Here is a 20319-nt window from a genome sequence, read left to right as displayed (position 1 = left end):
ATTTCTGCAATCCTTTGTCTTTTTTAATTTGTGCTTATGTTTAGTAAATGTGTGGTGAAAGGTATTGCACACAACATTGGTTTATATCTCTTAATCCCAACCTGGATTTGAGATAGCTCTTACAATTTGACTGCTGTAACCCGTTTATGTATTCCACCTTGCCAGCAGCATCGAACCCCCTGATGAAGTCCAGTAGTGACGAAAACGCTGAGTGAGAAGGCGTTCATTGTGTATTTTTTTGCGTGGCTTACTGTGTTTTACTGTGGATTAAAATGTTTAAAACCAATTTTGGAAGAGGTTCTTTTGCTTCACTTCCAGTTCCAGTTTTTGGTTGATAAGAACATAATGCCTTATTTAATGAAGTAGAAGAAGCAGAACTGAAACCAGAAAATATTTCCTGAAATAAGTTGCCAGTGCACAGCATTTAGCCTGGGGGACATTCTCCATGATTACTTTATTTTTATAATAATCTGTGTAATATTTTTTTCTTTAAACTTTTCAATCAAGGCTAGGAGGGTTCAGTTTGTATTAAGCTTGTTATTTATATACATACATACAAATATTTCAAGCATGGGCATTAATGCCCTTCTAGCCTGCCAATATACCAAAACACTTGTTCCCAAAATAATTGTCCAGGCTGTTCTTAAAATATCTAAACTAGTAATTGCTATAATGTACCTTGGTAGTCTGTTCCATGCATCAGCTTTTTTTCTCAATGAACCAATTAGTACACTTCTCATTCCTACTGAATCTTCTAAATAGGTTGTCTGATATCCTCTGATGTCTGTCTAGTACTTTTTGATAACCTCAAATATTCCCAGAGATATTTGTCTCTAAATGCCCTATATAACTGAATAAGATCTCCTCTTAGATATCTATAAGATACACTGTACAAGTTCAGATATTTTAGTCTTTCGTAATAACTTAAATTTTCACATCCATGGCTGCCCTTGGTATATTTCTGCTGTATTCTTTCCAGTTTACTCATGCCTGTTTTCTTATAAGGTTTCCATATTGTTATTCCATTCTCAAGTTTGGGTCTAATGTAACTAACAAACAATGACTTCATAATTTCTGATTAACTAAACTTTATAAATCTTTTTATATAACCTATAGTTGTACTTCCGCGGTGGTGCAGCGGTAGCGTTGTTGCCTCACAGCAAGAGGTTCTCCCGTTCGATTCTCGGCTTGGGTTGGGAGTGCCTTCTCTGTGGAGTCTGCATGTCCTCCCCGTGGTCGAGTGGGCATTCAAAAGACATGCGTTGAATGGGCGTGCCTTCTTTGAAGGTTGGGCGTTGGGCTAGCAACTCGACACCATAAAAACCAACTGCCAATCATTAGCGGACCGGAGTTCTGCTGTGGCGACCCTTAACTGGGAAAAGCCGAAAGACAAACAACAACATAGTTCTATAACTATCATAAATCAATTGGTTGATATGATTAGAAAAACTCAAAAGATGGATCTACCCATATGCCCAGGTCCTTAAATGAATCTACAGTTTCAATCACTGTAAGCTGTATTAAATATTTGTGTATCCCAAATCTCATACACTTAGTTTTTGATGTATTTATCAGGATATTATTCTTCTGTCCCCAAATGGTCAATTTAGTCAAGTTCTTTTGCAGACATGCCTTATCTGTAACACATGTAAACAATTTACCCAATTTCATTTCATCTGCATATAGACTATAAAATACCCCAGATGAAGAAGTTAGGTCTGAAAGATAAAATCTAAACAAGTAAGTTTCTAGGACAGAACCCTGTAGGACACCTTGATTGTAACCAATAATTTCACCTGTCCAATTGCTGTATGATACTTGCCATGTCCTGTTTGTAAGCCATGCAGCTATCCCTCTTATCAAGAGTACATCGATACCTAGTTGCTCTATTTTATTGACCAGTGTTTTGTGTATGACCCTGTCAAATGCTAAAGTTAAATCTATACAAATTACATCACAGCACAATTTTTTATTCATATCTGTTACTATATTATTATAGAACATCATGTTACAGGTGGTAATAGATCTATTTTCAACATATGCATGCTGATATATGGTTTCAAGTCCTAACCTATCCACTTCTTTTTTTTTTCTCAAAAAACTTTTTATTGATTTATAAGCATTACATTTAGGAGTTGTGTAAAGATTAACAATTTAATAAAACAAAATGCAACTCTTGTTGGAGTTAAAAAAAAGAACATTAAATACCAAATCCCAATATATACACTATATACAATTGGTAACCTTAAAATCAGTGGTAAATTTATACATTGTACACATTTATGTAAATAAAGTATAGTTAACAAAATAAAAGAGTTAATAATCAAGACCAGGAAGAAAAAAAAAGACTCTGGAAGGCATTAATTGTTTATAATACTTAAAACCTTCTCCAACACTCTGTTTTTAAAAATCATTTTTATTGGATTCTTAACTAAGTTTTTTTGTGCATCAATATATAGGAAAGCCATTTTTTGAAAAGTATCCCAATTTAATTTAGTACGATCAAGCCAGTTTTGAGTAATATAAAGTTTAATAAGCGAACAAATAAAAATAAGTACATGAGTATCCAGTTTGGAAAGATGAACTATTGGTATATGAAGTATAGCAAATTCCCAGGACAGAGTAGATTTATGATATCCCATTCTCTGCAGTCTGACCTTCAAAGAAGTCCAAAGCTTATGAGAAAAATGACAATACCACAGGATATGTAAAAGGTCAGCTTGGGGAAAGGAGCAACATGTGCACGATGGAGATTTACTAGCATTAAATTTATTTAATTTATATGGAGTATGATAGGCGTTATTGCTAATCATTAATTGTGTGTAGATCAATTTCTTAAATGGAGCAAATTCTCTGGTATTTCTGATTGCAAGAAGTTTTTGATTCTCAGTTATTTGAGAATTATGATTCAACCAGGTATTTGAGAAAAGACAGTTCTGGTCTAAAGTAAATTTGTTTATCAGTTTATAAGACTTTGATAACATTTTTACTGATGACGATAATGTTTTAATTATCATTTTTAAATTATTAAGATCAAGTTCTGTAGGCTTTATGAGATCAAACTTAATCATAATTACCTTTCTTATTTGATGTAAAACTGCAGTGTATTTCCAACTAACTTTTAGAATCTTACGTAAATTTGCTAATGACAAGTCTTTATATTTCAAGACATCCCAAACGTTTAACTTTTTAATACGAGGATAATTTGTTAGATTAAATGGAGAGTTATCTAACATTATGTTCGGATTTAGATGGAGTGGTTGAAAGAAGTGTAAAAACTTATCTAGATTGAACCTATCCACTTCTGACAATAACTTATCCAATACTACTGTCTCCATTATTTTTCCACAACATGAAAGTAGACTTAAGGGTCTATATGACTCTGTGTATGTCCTACTCCCCTTTCCCTTAAAGATAGATTTAAGTTCTTGCTGAATTGTTCTCAGGTCATTAATACTAATTCCATCTCCTCCCTGTGCTTTGTTTGGATCCAGTTTGAGCAGTTTTTTTTCAATACAATTTAATTTGATTCCAGTTCCTGCGGTTACCTGGATGTCACTAGGAAAACTTATTTTTTCCCTTTGTGGAGCTAAACTGTTTTGCATAATATTTTGCAAAGATATCTATAATCTGTTGTGTCTGAGAATAAATTTTAGAATCTAGACACAGTTTATCAATTTGTATGTCTTCACTCTTACACATATTATGTATCTATAAAAAGGTTTCCTATTATGCTCAATATCTTTATATAAATTTTCTTCAAAATTTTCTTGAGCTTGTCTCACACTATGCTTAATTTCTTTGTCCAGCTTGTTTATTTCAGTTTTCAAAGTTGTAATTTGACATTTCTTCATTTTCTTATATTTTTGTCTCTCATCTTAATCAGATCCTGATGTGAAACATTTTTTTTTGCACTCAAACAATTTCTTTTTCAAAACTTCCCACATTCTACCTGTAGTTTTTCCACTGAACACATCACTCCCGTTAGTTTTACATAGTGACTGTTTTGCTTGCATATAATCTGTAATCAGTCTTCTGAGCACTGGTTTAGATTTCAGTTTGGCAGAATTATCTAGCAATAAATTAAATGTTATAACCCCATGATCACTGCACATCAACTGTGGTAAACTTGACTTGAAGTAACACTAATTTCTTTAAGAGCACAAACAATATATATGTTCCATTCCCTGGGAGTTTTTTTTTTACAATCTGAAGCAACTGTTGTTCCTGAACATATGTAGTGAATAATTTCCATTACTAATGTTGTTGAATCAATATTATTCCAATTGTTTCTGATAAATTTAACTCCCCAGCTAATATTATTCTTCCCTTTTGTGATTCATGCAAGGAATGTATGAATTTCTTTAGGTCAACAGCACTTGACTTTGGTGGTCCATACAGGCCAACAATTGTTATATGTTCCAGGGTCATCTCTATTGTCACAGTTACACAATCTATAGTATTGGTATTATCATTGAACATGTAATAATCACAGGTCTCATAACTATCTTTAATCCCTATCATAACACCTGCACCTGATTTTTGTTTAGAATGTCTGTTACAGTAAAAACATTTATACACTGACAAAATTGGTTTCCAATCATTGTTTTTAACCATGTTTCACAAACAATAGCAACATCAATCTTGTGGAAATGTAGCAAACTTTCCAATAAAAAATATATTATTAATGCTCCTAGCATTAACAACTATCAGAGATGCATCAAATGTTGCTGTCTGTGAACTGTTAAATTTTTGACCTAGCAAAAATCCTACCTAGTATTCGTCAAATATTGCAAAATATTTACTGCAAAAATTCTCTTCCCTAATCTTGACAAATGTATGCCATCCTCTCTGAACACAAGCACCCAAAACTAGGCTTGGATGCTCTACAAATTTCCATTTTTTAAAATGCGGCATTTTCTCCATGTATGTAGGTATTTTCCACAAAAATCTTTTCATTCACAGCGACATGACTATACTTTCTATATGTGATTCATGAAAAATATGTTCTAATACCAGTACAAGCTATACTAAGTGGGATGCAAGCTTCCAACTAACAGTCAGAGTGTGCTTGCAGATGAGATCATTTGTACCAACATGAATGAAAACAGATCTGTACTTCCTTACATTAAGGCATTCCAAGACTTGTCTCACATCTTGTATTTTTGTTCCTGGCAAGCATAACACTATTCAATGTTCATTATCTTCTGTGCAAATGTAAGTATCAGTTCCTCTAATAATAAATAGAATATCCTTTCTGACCAGATCTAAAGAATCTTCAACTTCTAATACAGTAATAGCTGCTCAATCAACTGTTACAAATGAATGATCTTCATCACCAATAGCCTTATTTATAATCTTCATTATTCACTATATATATATATATATATATATATATATATATATATATATATATATATATATATCATCCACTATCTTCATTGTGAATTAAATTTTCAAGCATACAGTTCTCATTCAGTTAGCTTTGTACATCCACAGCTTGAGCCATGTAATCAACATCTGTCTTTCTCTTCTTTTTTCTTACAGTAATGTTCTTTAATCCTTCCACATTTAGTTTTGATTTCTTCCTTTTCACCTGCCCCTTGCCTCTTTTTTCTACCTTCTCTTTTGGAAAAATAATGCCTTTTTCGGTAGACTGAAGGTATTCTGATAGAAACGTTGTATCATTCCCTGTAATCTCTGTGTTACATAACAAAGCAGTATCCTTTTTAGCATGTATTCTCTTTACAGACATTTATCAGTTTCTTTTTCTTAATTATTTGTTGTGAATGTCTTCCTTTCCTTCTTTTTTTGTTTCCTTCTAAACACACCTGAATACTCAGACTGATGAATACTCGCATCCAGAATTCCAAAGTTGTCAGGGGCATTGTCTTGTTTCATATGATGTGAATGATGTTTACAGGCAATAGACATATTTCCTAAATGTGTTCTCTCTCCTCTTTGCCTAACATTATTTATCTCACCAGTCCAGTCATTAATATATGTAACAACAGTTTTCCAAGCCATGCCAATTGCCAAGTGCAACCATCATCAGTAAATCTAGGTTTACTTCTAATGATAGTAAGCAAATCATCCATGTTTTTACATGAGGAACACAGGTCACTAGTGTTTTCATGTGTTACCTTTAAATGTGCATACCATTTATTATACTGTGCAAGATATTTGTGCTTCAGCAAATCATTAATGGCATAAACATTTAAGGAATCCATATTCAGCTTCAAATGAATAAAGAATTATAAAAGAAAAGATTAATCAAAATGTAACCACAGAAATCTAAGAGAACTTAAATCAAATTCTATGAGAAAAATCACACAGGTAATGTACAATTAAATACTTAAGTAAGTACACTAAAGTTGTTCTGACCATACAAGTTCTGAAAGTCAGATAAAAGCTGAAATTCCTTTACATAACTATCACTTGCAGTCCCACTTCTTTTTAACAGTAAAGATCAGTAAATCACAAACCAAGACAGGGTTGTTTAGATAAGCTCTGCATTGTCTTCTCTGAAGTCTGTGTGAATTTATAGCTGACTAGGCCCCTTTGGATGGCTAGAGCTTGCCTCTCTAAAACCTATCCCTTTCTAACAATCAACAGTGAAAATTAAAAGTAAAATAACAAAATATAAATCAAAGTAAATCTTCTTGTCTACAAGCTATCTTTCCCTTCCTTCCTACAAACAGTGAAAAACAGTGGTAAAATGAAATATAAATTCAAATAATCCTTCTCTTACAAGTCAACTCTACAGTAAATCACAAACCAAGATATGATTGTTTAAATAATCTCTGAACTCAATTATGGTTTAATTTCTGTATGTTTATCTGTAAGAGCAGGTCTACTACAAGTGTTCATCTGCTAGTAGCTCACAACTCACTTGCTGTCTGTCACTTGTTCTAAAAGGCAAGTGTCCTAATGCCCTTTAGCCCTATCTTACTTAATTACTTACCATCACCTGACCCTATTAAACTGTGTACCCCTGCCAGAGCCCTAACTCAGACCCTAAAACTTCCACCCCGTTCCCAACCCAAATCCTTACATCAGTGCATTAAAAGCATTACTTTAAAGCATATGTAGCAATTTTGAGGAGGGACATACAGTCAATAATTATCATACGCAGTCCAGCAGTTATACATGCAGTGTGCTCAGTGACCATTAATAGACCTTTGGATACCATCAATGCTTTAACTGATCAGTTTAATGCCCACAAGAGCTTTATCTCATTTAACTGAAGCATTATCTGACTAATTCACATCTGTCAGTTAGACAAGCATTAATTACTTCAGATGGCAAGTCTGTAGTATTAGTAGTTATGATGCATAAAATGGTAATATTATAGGGAGGCAAACCTACTGAGATTCAGCTCATAGAAGTATTTTATTAGGCATTATATTTCAGCATTAAAGTGGATCTTTAAATGTCTCTTTCACAAAATATTCAAAGTTTCTACATAATTTATATAAATGTCTTACTTTTTTGTCTTCAAATATTATATTATGGGAAGAGTGATGTATTATTAAACATAAACTATGATAGTGGCATATAAGACCCATTAACAAGAAAGAATGTCAGATTGCTAACAGAATTCCTTTGTCAATTTGATCAGAAGATGGACATTGCTACAGTCTAATAAACATCAAAGTGATCCAGGTTAAGATTTAAAAAATGTTCAATTAGATATCGATTTCTAAATTATAGTTAACTCACATTAATTCAACAACCTACTCCCTTGTTTACTTCCTTTGCAGAATATTGAATACATAATCATATTTTCCTGATATACCTGCAACAGATTATCCTTTTTCCCCATTGAATAAGGAATAAGCGACAAGTAACACATTTTTCATACAAATCAGAAACCTTTAAGTCATTGTTCAATTTATCATTTATACAAATAATGTTATTACTGTTAAACAAGCAATTAAAATTAAAACCTAGTATACTCCATGACTACAATTAATGCAAACAACACTGGAAGTGAATTATGAAAAGTACGTGAAGACAAACTAGGAACTTTTGAGTACTATTAAAAATGCACATTATAGTGCAAGTATTTTTAAACAGACCAAACAATCAATTACACATTGATTGAAAGGGGATTTATGGGATTTTTTCTTTTGAATAAAGAAGAAAAAAACTCACTTAACTGTATTTGTCATAACAACCAATTAATCATTAACCCAGACACAGTTTTTGAATGTTAAAGTATTCTTACTAAGGAATTTTTGACAAGCTCAATTTAGTTTTAGAAATGGCTTGACAGCATGTTCCATCCATTCTACAATGCTAAACATGACTTTCTTGCTTTTTATTTCAGTTTCAAAACTGTGAAATATATCATTGAAGCTTCACCAAGAAATAAAATAAAGGACAAGCTCACTTGGCTTCAGTAGTCTGTCAAGTGTTTTTCATAGTATCCAGTACCTCATTTAGATAAATATTATCACTACTTTGTGATTCCTAAGTAGAGTTCTAAGAAATATTTTTCTAACAAAAATTTATCACAACCTAATAACAGCATTATTAAGCATACATTATAGAATATACTCTAAAATGATCAACAGTTACAGGATTCAGCATTTTATTAAGTTTATTATCACTACTCAGTTTGTTTTTACTCTTACTAAACAGAAGAATATAGTTACGGAATCATTTCCAAAGTCATTTACAAAGTCTAACCTATCAGTATCCATTGCTATTTATAAGACCTGTAACAAAGTTAAGAGTAAACACACATTCTTTCATTTTCCTTAACAGGTATTCCCAAACACACAGTACACCATACAACCATATTTCTAGCAGGTTGCTCAAGGCTAAAGCTAGTATTGTCACAGTAGTTCACTTCGTAGAAATGCATTCACATGTGGCAATTTGGGGTAACAGTTAATGTAAATTAGTGCCATACTCTGCAGCTTTACTCTGTGATTGAAGTACTGTGGTCAAGTTATTTAAAAACAAGTTCTACCTCTTTTTTTTATTTTAGAGCAAAGTAGTGGGACTGTATGCATTATTTTTTGGTATTCACTAGTTGCTGCTTAAGCAGTAGGGCAGTTAGTGCTACAGCAGTTAAGCATACAAGGATGTGTGTATATGTTTGTTTGTGTGTTTGTGTGTGTGTGTGTGTGTGTGTGTGTGTGTGTGTGTGTGTGTGTGTGTGTGTGTGTGTGTGTGTGTGTGTGTGTGTGTGTGTGTGCAGGTGCCTGTGCAAAAGCTTTGCATGGGTTGTTTGGGGGAATGCTAGCATAATTGCTCCAACTCTGCTAGATGATGGTTTAGAGACATGCAACAGAGCTGCTAATGAGCTTTGGCTCCATGTAGGTCTTGCATGTCCACGATTCATTAGTTAATAACAGAATGCAACAGCACAGCACTATTATTGTTACGGAACTAACTGAATACAGCCCATTGTCATTACCAATTAATATTATTAATATAATATAAATTCTGTTTCATTCAACCTATAATTTTCAAATATGAATGAAAGTATTTTAGTATAAACTTTCATAGGAAATACAAGGCAAAAGTCTGTTATTATCCAAGTTTAATTTGCAGGATGCTATGGTTTCACTTTGTTTAACTGACATGGGAAGTCTTTTCCACAGCAATGGATAATAAATCTGTCTTTCCGGCATGTTGTACTTACATGTCCAGGGAAATTTATCTCCCTAGTTCTGGTATTAGTGGAGCTGTATGAGTTGTAAAGATACAGGAGATCAGGAGGATGAGGTCTATAAGGACAAGAAACACAATGCTTTGCACAGATACTTGGTTGTCTGGATAAATTCCTCATGGTGCAGTTTTTGTGGGATTACTGTTTTTTTTGTTTTGTTTTTTGGTGGGGGGTGCTGCATAGGCCACTTTTTAATTGTTTTAATGCATAGATCATCCCATAAGAGACTATCAGAAATTGTTATAAAGGATAGCACTTCAAGCTTTCATGGCAACTCGGGGACATTAGGAAACTTTGGGATCCTTCCACTCACTTAATATGTCTGGAAGTGTATATTTCAAAAGGAGCATTGTCCTCAGTAATTTGTCTAATTAAGGCTGCATGCAGAGGGATGACAACTTATTTTCATCTAGACGATATGTCTTTATATATTAGTTGTACTAATTAAAAGGATTTTAGTCTTGGCTTCATTGTATGCTGAGGGACAGAGTTGTTTACCAAATGTGACAATACATTTTTTCACATTTAAGTTTAGCCTTTTTCCATATCCCAGTCATTTATGAAGGGTAGTTCCTGCTGTAAGGAATAGCTGTCAGGGGAGATTTGATAATAATGACCAGTTTGCAGTCATCTACATACTTAGTTAACCAAATGTTCTGATTCTCATTCTGGAGATCTGAGAAATAGATTATGTAAAGGAGAGAAAAGGAAAGATCCCACTACTGAGCACTGGGGCACACCACTAGCCAGCCACGTTAAATATGTGGATTCTATCATACAGCTAGTTGGCTGTCCACCTCACCACATATGGATTCAACTAGTTGCCTGTCCACCTCACTGCATTTGGATTCAGCTAGTCGGTTGTCTATCTCACCACATATGGATTCAGCTAGTTGCCTGTCCACCTCACCACATATGGATTCAGCTAGTTGCCTGTCCACCTCACCCCATTTGGATTCAGCTAGTTGGTTGTCCACCTTTCCACATGTGGATCTACTTTTCAGGCACTTGGACTATTAATGATGTAAGCATGGAATATTATGTCAAACACAGTGGACAGATCCAGATAAGCTGTGTGAACAGAATAAGTTAGGGTTGCCACCTTTTCAAATGGCCATAGTGGGACATTTTTGGGACACACATCAGATTTTACAGGTCGACACAAGCCCATGGTCAGTACAAAGGATAGAACTTTCCTTTTTTGCCTAAATAAAAGCTTATTCTTGTAGCAGTTTAGTTTCTTATCCTGATTCTTGTAACATGTAGGTATTTTAGATACAGAAATAACTATTTTATACAACTATTACATTACATATGGGACATAATTATGTCCTACAATCTCAGGACATATGCCATTTTTAATATTTTTGGTCAGGACACAAACGCCCAAAGAGGGACTATCCCTCGCAAAGTGGGACAGGTGGTAACCCTAGAATAAGTACTGCCTGTGAGACATTCTCAAAGAAGTTAATTATACTGAGGAAGTACAATCTGCCTTTCAGAAAGAAATACTGACATGAGTCTAGTTTGATAAGGTTTTTGATATCATAGTTTATGAGATCAGAAATGATAAATTTCATTGGACTAATCAAGCCAAGGGATCTATGGTAGGGTCACAATTGTGTAGTGGTATTGTTACTGCAATTTGACATTCTTCAAGTCCTGTAGCTAAGCTCAGATTAAAAAATTTAAGGAGGTGCACTACAAGGGCAGGTTTGGTGCTATTTAATAGGCATTCACATGCACTATTAGACCCCATGGAGGTCATATTTTTTTTGTTTGTTTTGTTTTTCAGTACATGTTCCTTGGTGATATTAAGAGGTATAAGGTATTTGGAAACTTGTAGATTTAAAATGGCTGTTTTGGGGTAAGATTTGTAATAAATTTCTTTGTTAGTATGTTTGCTATGTCTATTGGGTCTCAGAGGGTGTTGTCATCCTGGGTAAGTTTAGAACACTGCTTGGTGCTAATTCTTAGCTTTCTGATGTAACTAAAGATGGTGTTATAATTATCCTCGGCTACAGAAGCTAATTTACGTTCATGATTTGCCTGTCTAGTGAACTGACTTGGACAGTAGCTTAATGAAGGTGGGAGGAATCAAACCCTGTACCTTGGACAGCAGCTCATTAACACTCCAGAACTTTGTTCCTGTGCAATAAATTCTAGTTGAGATAGAATCCCTGTGCTCTGGCTAAATTTACATTAGTATGAGTACTACCTAGGGTCTCCCTGGAAAATAGATGCCAAGTCTAGTGAGACTAACCCAGTTAACAAAACATAAAAATAAATAAACAAAATAACCAATTAAGTATCTGTTGGCTTCCATATGACTAGTGAGACTAACATGGTGGACAAAACATAAATAACACAAAATAAATACATGAATATCTGTTTGGGTTCCAGGGTTCTGTATTACAATTATTTCAGTGGTCCCGTTTTGAGCATTTCACAAATAAAATAAGTCAGTACCAGTGATCTCCCTAGAATAAGTGTCAGACTGTCATTTGTGTTTTTAAATAGCTAATATTTTTATTCTGATTATGTTTACTTCCACAACAGCATCTTTCGTAATATGGATTTTTGACATCAGTGCCACCTGCATATTCCTAAAGATATACAGAGAGTTATTCTTTCTACCAGTCACAGTCACTGAATTTCATTTGACTGGATCTATCACACTGAAATCACAACACGTCAGTTCTGGCCATGTGTAAGACAGGGAAGCTGGAATGGAGTTTTAATTGTGCTTATCCCTCTGTGCATTATATAACTTGCATTCTTCTAATTTCTGAGCTGGGTATACAAAATTAGGGGGATAAGGAGATCAAAAACTGCACTAATCTACAGCTTTGAGATTTCTCCCTTGCTGTAAAAGGAGTTTTCATTTGTCACATTTTAGTGAAAAAAAAAGTCTATGAATCAATTTTATGAGTTTACTTTTGATCTACATTAGTACTGCATGCATATATATTATAATAAATATGAATATGTATACATACATGCGTACACATACATACACAACATATAGATGTAACCATACATAAAGAAAGGAACATAAAACTAGAATCTACCATTCTGCATGTGTGTATCAGAAAAAAGGGCCCTAGACAACAATAAAAAAGCAAAAACATTTAATTAAAAAGTTTTCTTTTCTTTCTTTCTTTATTTATTTAACATTTGTTAACTAGGGAAGTCTGACTGGGCTAGTTGCCCTTTTTTAGCAGAGTGCCAGGGAGAAAAGCTCCACATAAAACGCCACATACATCAAGTAATCAGTACAGCAGGACAAAATTACACAGCATAATAGCACAACTTTATACAGATCATGATAAAGAAATCTATATAATGGAATCCTATCCAATGATGTTTGTCAAATGACATACAATAATTTTGTTAAAAACTTATAGACATTACAATAGAAGGTGGGAAGAGAGAGTTTGAGAGGGGCTGAGGTGAGGAAATAAGTAGGTTCAGCCAGGTGAGGAACAAGAGCATAACCAGTTGTTATTTAGATGGGTCTTTGGCAGGTTTCTGAACTGTGCTGGGTTGCTGGTGTTTAAGATATTCTGAAGGATGGAGTTCCATACTTTAGAGATGTGATATGAGTAAAGAGAGTCTCCAAAGCTGTTGGTAGAGTTTGTAAATTTTAACAGCAGTTTGTCGGAGAATCTTACGGTCCTATTGCTGAGATGGATTTGTATTAGTTTGTCTGTGGGTGGACATTTGTCAGGTTGGTATACTATAGAGCTGGTTATGGTTAGCTAGTTTAAGGATAAGAGTTAGGTAGTTCTAGCCATTTGAGTTATTTGCAGCTTTACGTTACATTTCAAATGTAATATATACAATCCATTTTCAAGCTGAATCAACATTAAGTTTGCCTTTATAGCAGAGTTACAATGCAGTTAAAAGTTGCTGTACATACAGCATACCTGTTGCTACTAAAGAAAAATCAGGGTATTGTGTACAGACGCAGGTTACATACAAAATAAATAAAGTCATGAAAAAATAAGGAGTAAAAGCTGACCCTAAAGTCAAGATTACACCATGTCACAACACCTTACATTCTTCTTTGCAGAGGGTCACTGCAAAATGACTGATGTTGAATGTTTAGAAAGTGAGGTCGAGATCAGTTGTAAAAAACAAAAATTATTATACATACCCATTCCACTGGTTACAAACTGACTCTGTAGCTCCTGCTAAAAAGCAGGTGTAGTAGAGCTGGGTACTAGAATTTGTGTGCTGTGTGTGATACATTAGGATCATGTCAGAAAGGGGAGAAGCTGCCAAAGTCATACAATATGATTCATATTCAGTAACAAATCCATACTGTTGAGATGGTCATCCAAGAAGGGAAGTTAATAAGTAATCGATGAGCAAGTGTTTTCCTTCTTCAGAATTTTACTGGTTGCTTTCATTTAAAAATAAAAGATGTGCCAAAACAACAAATCTAAAAACTACAATGGCGAGGAACATAATACAAAATCAATAAATTTTTTAAAACATCACAAATTACTTCTGCGATTTTGGTATAACACTGGTTGCTACCTGCTGGGCAGCATGGCTACAGTTAAAGGCTGCCTTGTATTGGAGGGCAGTGGTGACATCAGTGAGCACAGGGTACATAATTGTTTGTACAGGTTCTAAACCATATGTAGAATGAGGGTGAACCCTATGCAGATTAACTGATTTACATTTGGGCAGCATGTCTCTAAACTCTGGCTTGCACTGCTTCACACTCAGCGGTACTGCCCAGTGGAGGGTGACATACTTTAAGTGGCACATCTTCAAGGCATTATAGGTGGCTTACTTAATAAGGGTCCAAGTTAGGGTACCAGGAAGTCAAAGTATCTACAGGAGATGCTAACACTGAAAGCATAGGGATGGCCTGAGTGGAAGGATATCCTCAGGAAGGAGAAGCAGGAATTAAGAGATTAAAGAGTAGTATTAGAAATACATCTCTGTCAGGTATGTTTATTTGCATTAGAAATATTTCTTCTAGTCGGCACAGATGGTTAAGGAGCTGCTAACAAAGTGTTTCCTGTGCTCCAGGGTTTGAATCCCTCACTTAACCAGAAACTACTCCCGGACTAAGCCTGAAAAACTTCCATGGACATCAGTGCACTACCCTAGTTAACAAAAGTAAATAAAATGAAATAAAATAAAATTTACATAGAAGAACAACCTCTACATTAATGTGCCATAATCTGTAACACTGCAGTTGTATCTGTTGGGGGTGTACCTCTGTTTTACTTTAGTTATTTATGCATTAACCACAGTGGAAACCAACATATTTCATATAACCTAAAAAGGAAGTACATGAGGCATCTCATACAATAAGTCAACAGTGTTGACATCTGTCTATTATACTACTCCATATTTCCATGTGAGGAAATTTTGGTTTCTTGCAGAAAAGCAATATGTAGCAGGTTTTTTTTTGTCTGGAAAAAGTATAAGTTTGTTTTGAAAAGTAGATGACTCATCAGTGCTATTTTGCATTTTAGACTATGTCTTCTTCATGTAGAAGTACAATTGTGGTAACAGACCATAATCAAACATATCACCAAAGGCATTTTGGAAAGCATTCACTCTTTCAGTCAGATGTGTTCAGATATGGATGAGAATATGGTAGGTGAACTGCTTGCTGTTAATCTATATTCCATGTTCCAAACTGAGATCAAACACTGCTCCTTAACCATTTTCAGAATATGTGGTGCAGAAGCTGCAATAAAAATCCACAGACCATGCTTTGGGTGTGGGGTACCAAGCCCTCATATATTTGAAATGCATTTTCCTAAATAAACTACACCACTGTTAACAGATTATATACACTTAAGATTCTTGTGAACTTGGCATGAATATTAATTATATCATCTGGAAAAGATTCTCACAACAGTGATTGCTTTAAACAAGATAAATGTGGAAGCTACATTAAAAAAAAATCCAAAACAATTTAATGCCTGGCAAAACAATGTGTTGTGTTTGCTAGAATTCAGAGTATGGTTGCAGCGTAATGTTACATATTGTCTCAAGTGTAAAGTTTTTTTACAAGCTAGCCTGGTATGTTCTAAATAGCTGTAATGCTAAATGTAAATAAAGAAGTGAGTTCTAACTTCTTGCTATCCATCTGCAGCAGGCTGGCAAAGTCTGCAATAATCATAAACAAAGTTTTTTGTAAAGCATTTTAAACAGCAGAAAAGATGAGCTGCATACTTTACAATACTCACCATTCGATTAGGAAAGTTAATGAAGTTCTTCACAAGAATATGTTTAAGCATTTCAGGATCCGCAGTCAAGATAACAGGTTGGCGCCCAACATAATACCTGGTGAGAGGAAACACAGAACAAACTGACAATTACACTCATTTCATGTGTATAAGAGTATTTATATAACAAAGCTCATTTTGCATACCTGTGTTTTAATTTCTCCTACAAAACATTGTCTCTCAAGCTAAAACTCTGACACTGTATTCTACAATTCCTGCACCGTATTCTTTTTTGTTCAATTTACCCATCCTCTGGAGGTCTGTTCTAACAGTGTTCTGTCAAAGTTTACTGTCTATATCAGTGATTTAAATGGTGTGCAATACCCTCCCCTCTTCAAACCTGAAGACAAATTGCAAGGAAGACATGAATGAAAACATACTGTGTTGTCAAACAAGAGAAGAAGACAAGCAGCCCCATCAGTCATACAGATAAACGGGGATCATAGTTCCCCTTTTTGTTCCTTAATTTCTCTGTTATCCTCCAGCATTGATAAAGTTCAACAAAATATTTGGTTACATATAATGCAATTTTCTTGTTCTGCTACTTAAGTCAGTGGGGCTATAAAACTTGGCCTTGAATGACCACCATACCTCTCAACTTGGAAACATCAAAAATCTGGACAAGGCCCATGAAAAATAGGTAGAAGTCTGTACTGTGATTAACGTAAAATTTGCATCCATAATTAAACAAGCCCGCCCACTCCAATGGAATTGTGGGATACCAACTTTAAAATGCAAACTGAAGAACAGAACCAAAATATAGCACCAGAGCCCCCCTGCAGCCATTCCAATGTCCCATTACCTGGCTATTTCACCCCATTTACCATAAACATTAATATGTGCATACTGCTTTACTTCTACAATGATTTGCATTTTAATTTTTTACATTTTATAGCACAATGCGCAAACAATAATAGATATCTGCTAAACAAAGCAATACTGTCTAACAATGAAAATAGACTTGGCATTAAAACTTCTCTGACATTGAAACTCACATTTATTGAAACAGCATTGAAACCCACACCACATCCAAAAAAAATGAATCTGGCCAGTGGTGGATAAAGATTACCTTTGTGCTGTTTTCAAATCACAGGCCCCTTGCACACAAAACAAGAAACGTACATGCATTCTTTGATACACCTTCCGACTTTATTAAATTATATGCCTCATATAATACAGCACACTTGTTAGACTTAAGTTACAGCGCATTTTAAATTTATTATTTAAACATCTTTTCAAGTAGGCAATGAAACAAAAATGCATGAACCAATGACAAAACTGCCCTGTTCAGAACATCTCCATGATAACAGTCTACTTCCACACACAACTGCATTTTAAATGTATTGTTTGAACATTTTTCCAGTAGGCAATGAAGCAAAATGCATGGACCAATAATGACAAAACTGCCCTATTCAGAACATTTCCATGATAACAGTCTACTTCTACAAAAATTATATATATATATATATATAATGCTGCACAGCTTCTTGCACTTATTTTCAATGGGGGTGGGGCAATAGGCCAAAAACCAGGGACACATTTTAAACATTGCTTCATTGCTTTTACCTGTACCCAAGGTACAGGGTTTGAGCCTGAGTACCTCTAGCCACCAGATGTATTCCGTTGGGGGCATTTTCAAACACACACACACACACACACACACACACACACACACACACACACACACACACACACACACACACACTCCCCTAGAAAAAGCCAAATGGCTACCCATAAAAGAAAGATGTAACCTACTGTTGGGAAGCCAACTCTGCAAATGTCTCTGGCTTCAGTTTCTGATCAATATGACTGCTTGCTCTAAGTTAATGCACTAATTTGAGAGATGGTACTGCTCCTTCTCAGATTATTGTATCCAAATGTTCCTCTTGCCCGATCTCATTGGTGAAACTTAGCGAAGGTGATCTTTCCAGTACAGTTTCCTAAAAATCACTATTACCTAAGCTGATTGCAGTGAGTGAGTCTATGCATACTTAAGCAAAATCACTGCAGCAATCTAAGGAATTATATCACAAATTACCCTTAATCCCTCTCTTATAGATTCTTTGGGGCCTGGGGAATTACAGTACCACTGCTATTAAGGGGACTTTGACCCAGGCTGCGTGTGGGGGGCTCTAATCTCCACTCTCTGCACCCAGCTCCACCTAGTCCAAAACTGTCCTGCACTCTATAGCGCATGCAGGGAATATTAGTTTATGAATTTATTTATTTTTCTTTATCTCCCCTTGTTTGGTAAATCCACAGATTTTTTAAGCACTAGTGCAATGGAAGGTGAATCTGAATAGATAGGGGTGGAAGTATGGATATATGCTGTTTGCATTAGAAAAGGAATTTAATTAAGAAATACTAACGAGTTTGAGATAAGAAGAATATCAGCAAATGCTTAACTCATCTCAAATGTAGTGCTAGGGGAATCCCTGATAGAAATGTTATGCTGCATATATTTCTTGAGAAAGACTTGTGTGGTTCACTACCATACACAATTATGTAAATAAGTTTCTGGTTCTGAGTTAACCTAGTTCAAATCAGTAGCATAATGTTTCAAAAATAAATACATCAGGCATCTAATATTCTAAAAATCCATGTTTATACTCCAAGTTTGCCATATTCTCTATAAGATATATTCCATTTTCTAAACACACTGGTAGCATTTGAACATTGCACTGTACTGAATTCATATGAGAAGTAATATCAAAACCAGCCAGAAAACAAAATCTTACATGCTCACAACAAAAGTGTTCTGAGATGCTGTACAGGTATAAGAAAGAAAGAAAGAAAAGGTAATCCCATCTAACATCTAATTCTCTTCCTGTGTGGACAATTACCAATATCCATTTCTGTTCGAGTCATGTTGACCTTATATGATACTTTGGATAGCTTCAAGACTGTATTCTGACCTAGAGATATCATGTATGTGACTAGTTTGCCACAAAAGAATGAAAAAAATCCTGTGGCTTTACATTATCCTAATGCAGAAAGAATACTCTATTAACACATTTGTAAAATCAAGAAACACAAAATCTGATACATTTTCTAATAAGAACTATTGTACCTGTCACTGTAAATGACATTAGCAATGCAGTGAGTGTTTTTTTATTAACAAAGTCTCAGATTTGTTTTTATCAGTTACCCCTATTCTATCTTTTGGAGACGTATCATACAGGAATGTGTAATATCAGTCTTGGGGGCTTGCTGAGAGACACACACACCCTACCTTAGCGCTGACTTCCAGAAGATAAGTCCAATGATTGTACCGGCTCTGCATGGCAAAATTAAGTAATCCTGTGCTCTGCCCGAATGGCAGAAAGTAAAGTACATCCACATCCTGTGTTCTGCCCGAAAGGCAGAAAGTAAAGTAAATTTTGAGTTCTGCCCGAACGTCAGAAAAGTAAAGTAATCCTCCTCCTGTGTTCTGCCCGACAGCAGAAGTAAATCTTCCTGCGATACACACGTGGTAGCTTAGTAAAGTAAATCTAACTGCAGTCCTATTCAAACAGATGCGAGGCATGTTGACGGAGCTGACGTCATCACACAAGTGATGACGTCACCTCCAAAAGTGTGAAAATTTAAAAAGTAGAATCGGAAATAATCGGGTGCCACTCGGGAATTGTGGCACCCCATTACTGGGACCCCAAAACTCAGTAAAAAAAGAGTTATTCAGGATGGTTGAGAGGTCTGATGACCACACTGAGATGTCTACTGCTGTCCTAGAATAGTTTAGGACCATTTATTTTACATATTCACTTTTTAAGATGTCCAGTTCACTTGTTAAAAGTGACACAAAGGACACATTAAACATTAACTTTAGTAAAGTACGTATTTCCATAATATGGGAATTGATTTCTTGTTGTTTAGCAGTGAATTTCAGAAGACAAGGTAGTGTACTTTTGCAGACTGGACACATCTGCCAAAAGAGATTTCTGACCATTATACATTACCAGATTGCTATACTACTATTGTTCAATAACTCTGGTCCAACAAACTTCTCTCACAAACCCAACATGGTTTTTACCTTAATCCTATCACCCTTTCCCACTCCCCTTTCTCTACCCAATAACCCAATAAATGTTTTCTAAAGTTCCACAGCTACTCTTTAAGACAGGGAACTTACCCTTTGAACAAGTACTCAAAAGCTTCTTTTCGTTCCTCTCTTCTTATGTGTATGTTTTGCCTTCCCTTCATAAAAGTAACTTTTTTAGCCCTATGAAAATTATTTATTATTTTATTTATTTATTTTATTTTACATTTGTTTACCGGGCTAGTCCAACTGGATATAAATCCCTTTTCAGCAGAGGCCCGGGGAGAAAAGCTCCACAGTGATCAACAGACATTGAGAATTCATAGTAAATATGA

At 35.0% G+C, this 20319-nt stretch overlaps 1 protein-coding gene across 4 annotated transcripts in view; it reads right to left on the bottom strand.

Annotated features, from left to right (window-relative positions):
• TBXAS1 (thromboxane A synthase 1) overlaps positions 1-20319 on the bottom strand; it is a 2652798-nt gene that overhangs the window by 1319922 nt on the left and 1312557 nt on the right. For all 4 annotated transcript variants that reach the window (XM_044088177.1, XM_044088179.1, XM_044088178.1 and 1 more), the window contains one exon: positions 15910-16006. In XM_044088177.1, coding sequence (XP_043944112.1) covers positions 15910-16006 — 97 coding nt within the window. The remainder of the gene's footprint in view (positions 1-15909; positions 16007-20319) is intronic.

This window comes from Protopterus annectens, chromosome 11.part0, assembly GCF_019279795.1.
Source record: "Protopterus annectens isolate FY-2018-M chromosome 11.part0, PAN1.0, whole genome shotgun sequence".
In the NCBI taxonomy this organism is placed as follows: Eukaryota; Metazoa; Chordata; order Ceratodontiformes; family Protopteridae; genus Protopterus; species Protopterus annectens.
Note: the sequence above shows the minus strand (reverse complement) of the source record. Positions and strands in the feature narration are given on the sequence as shown.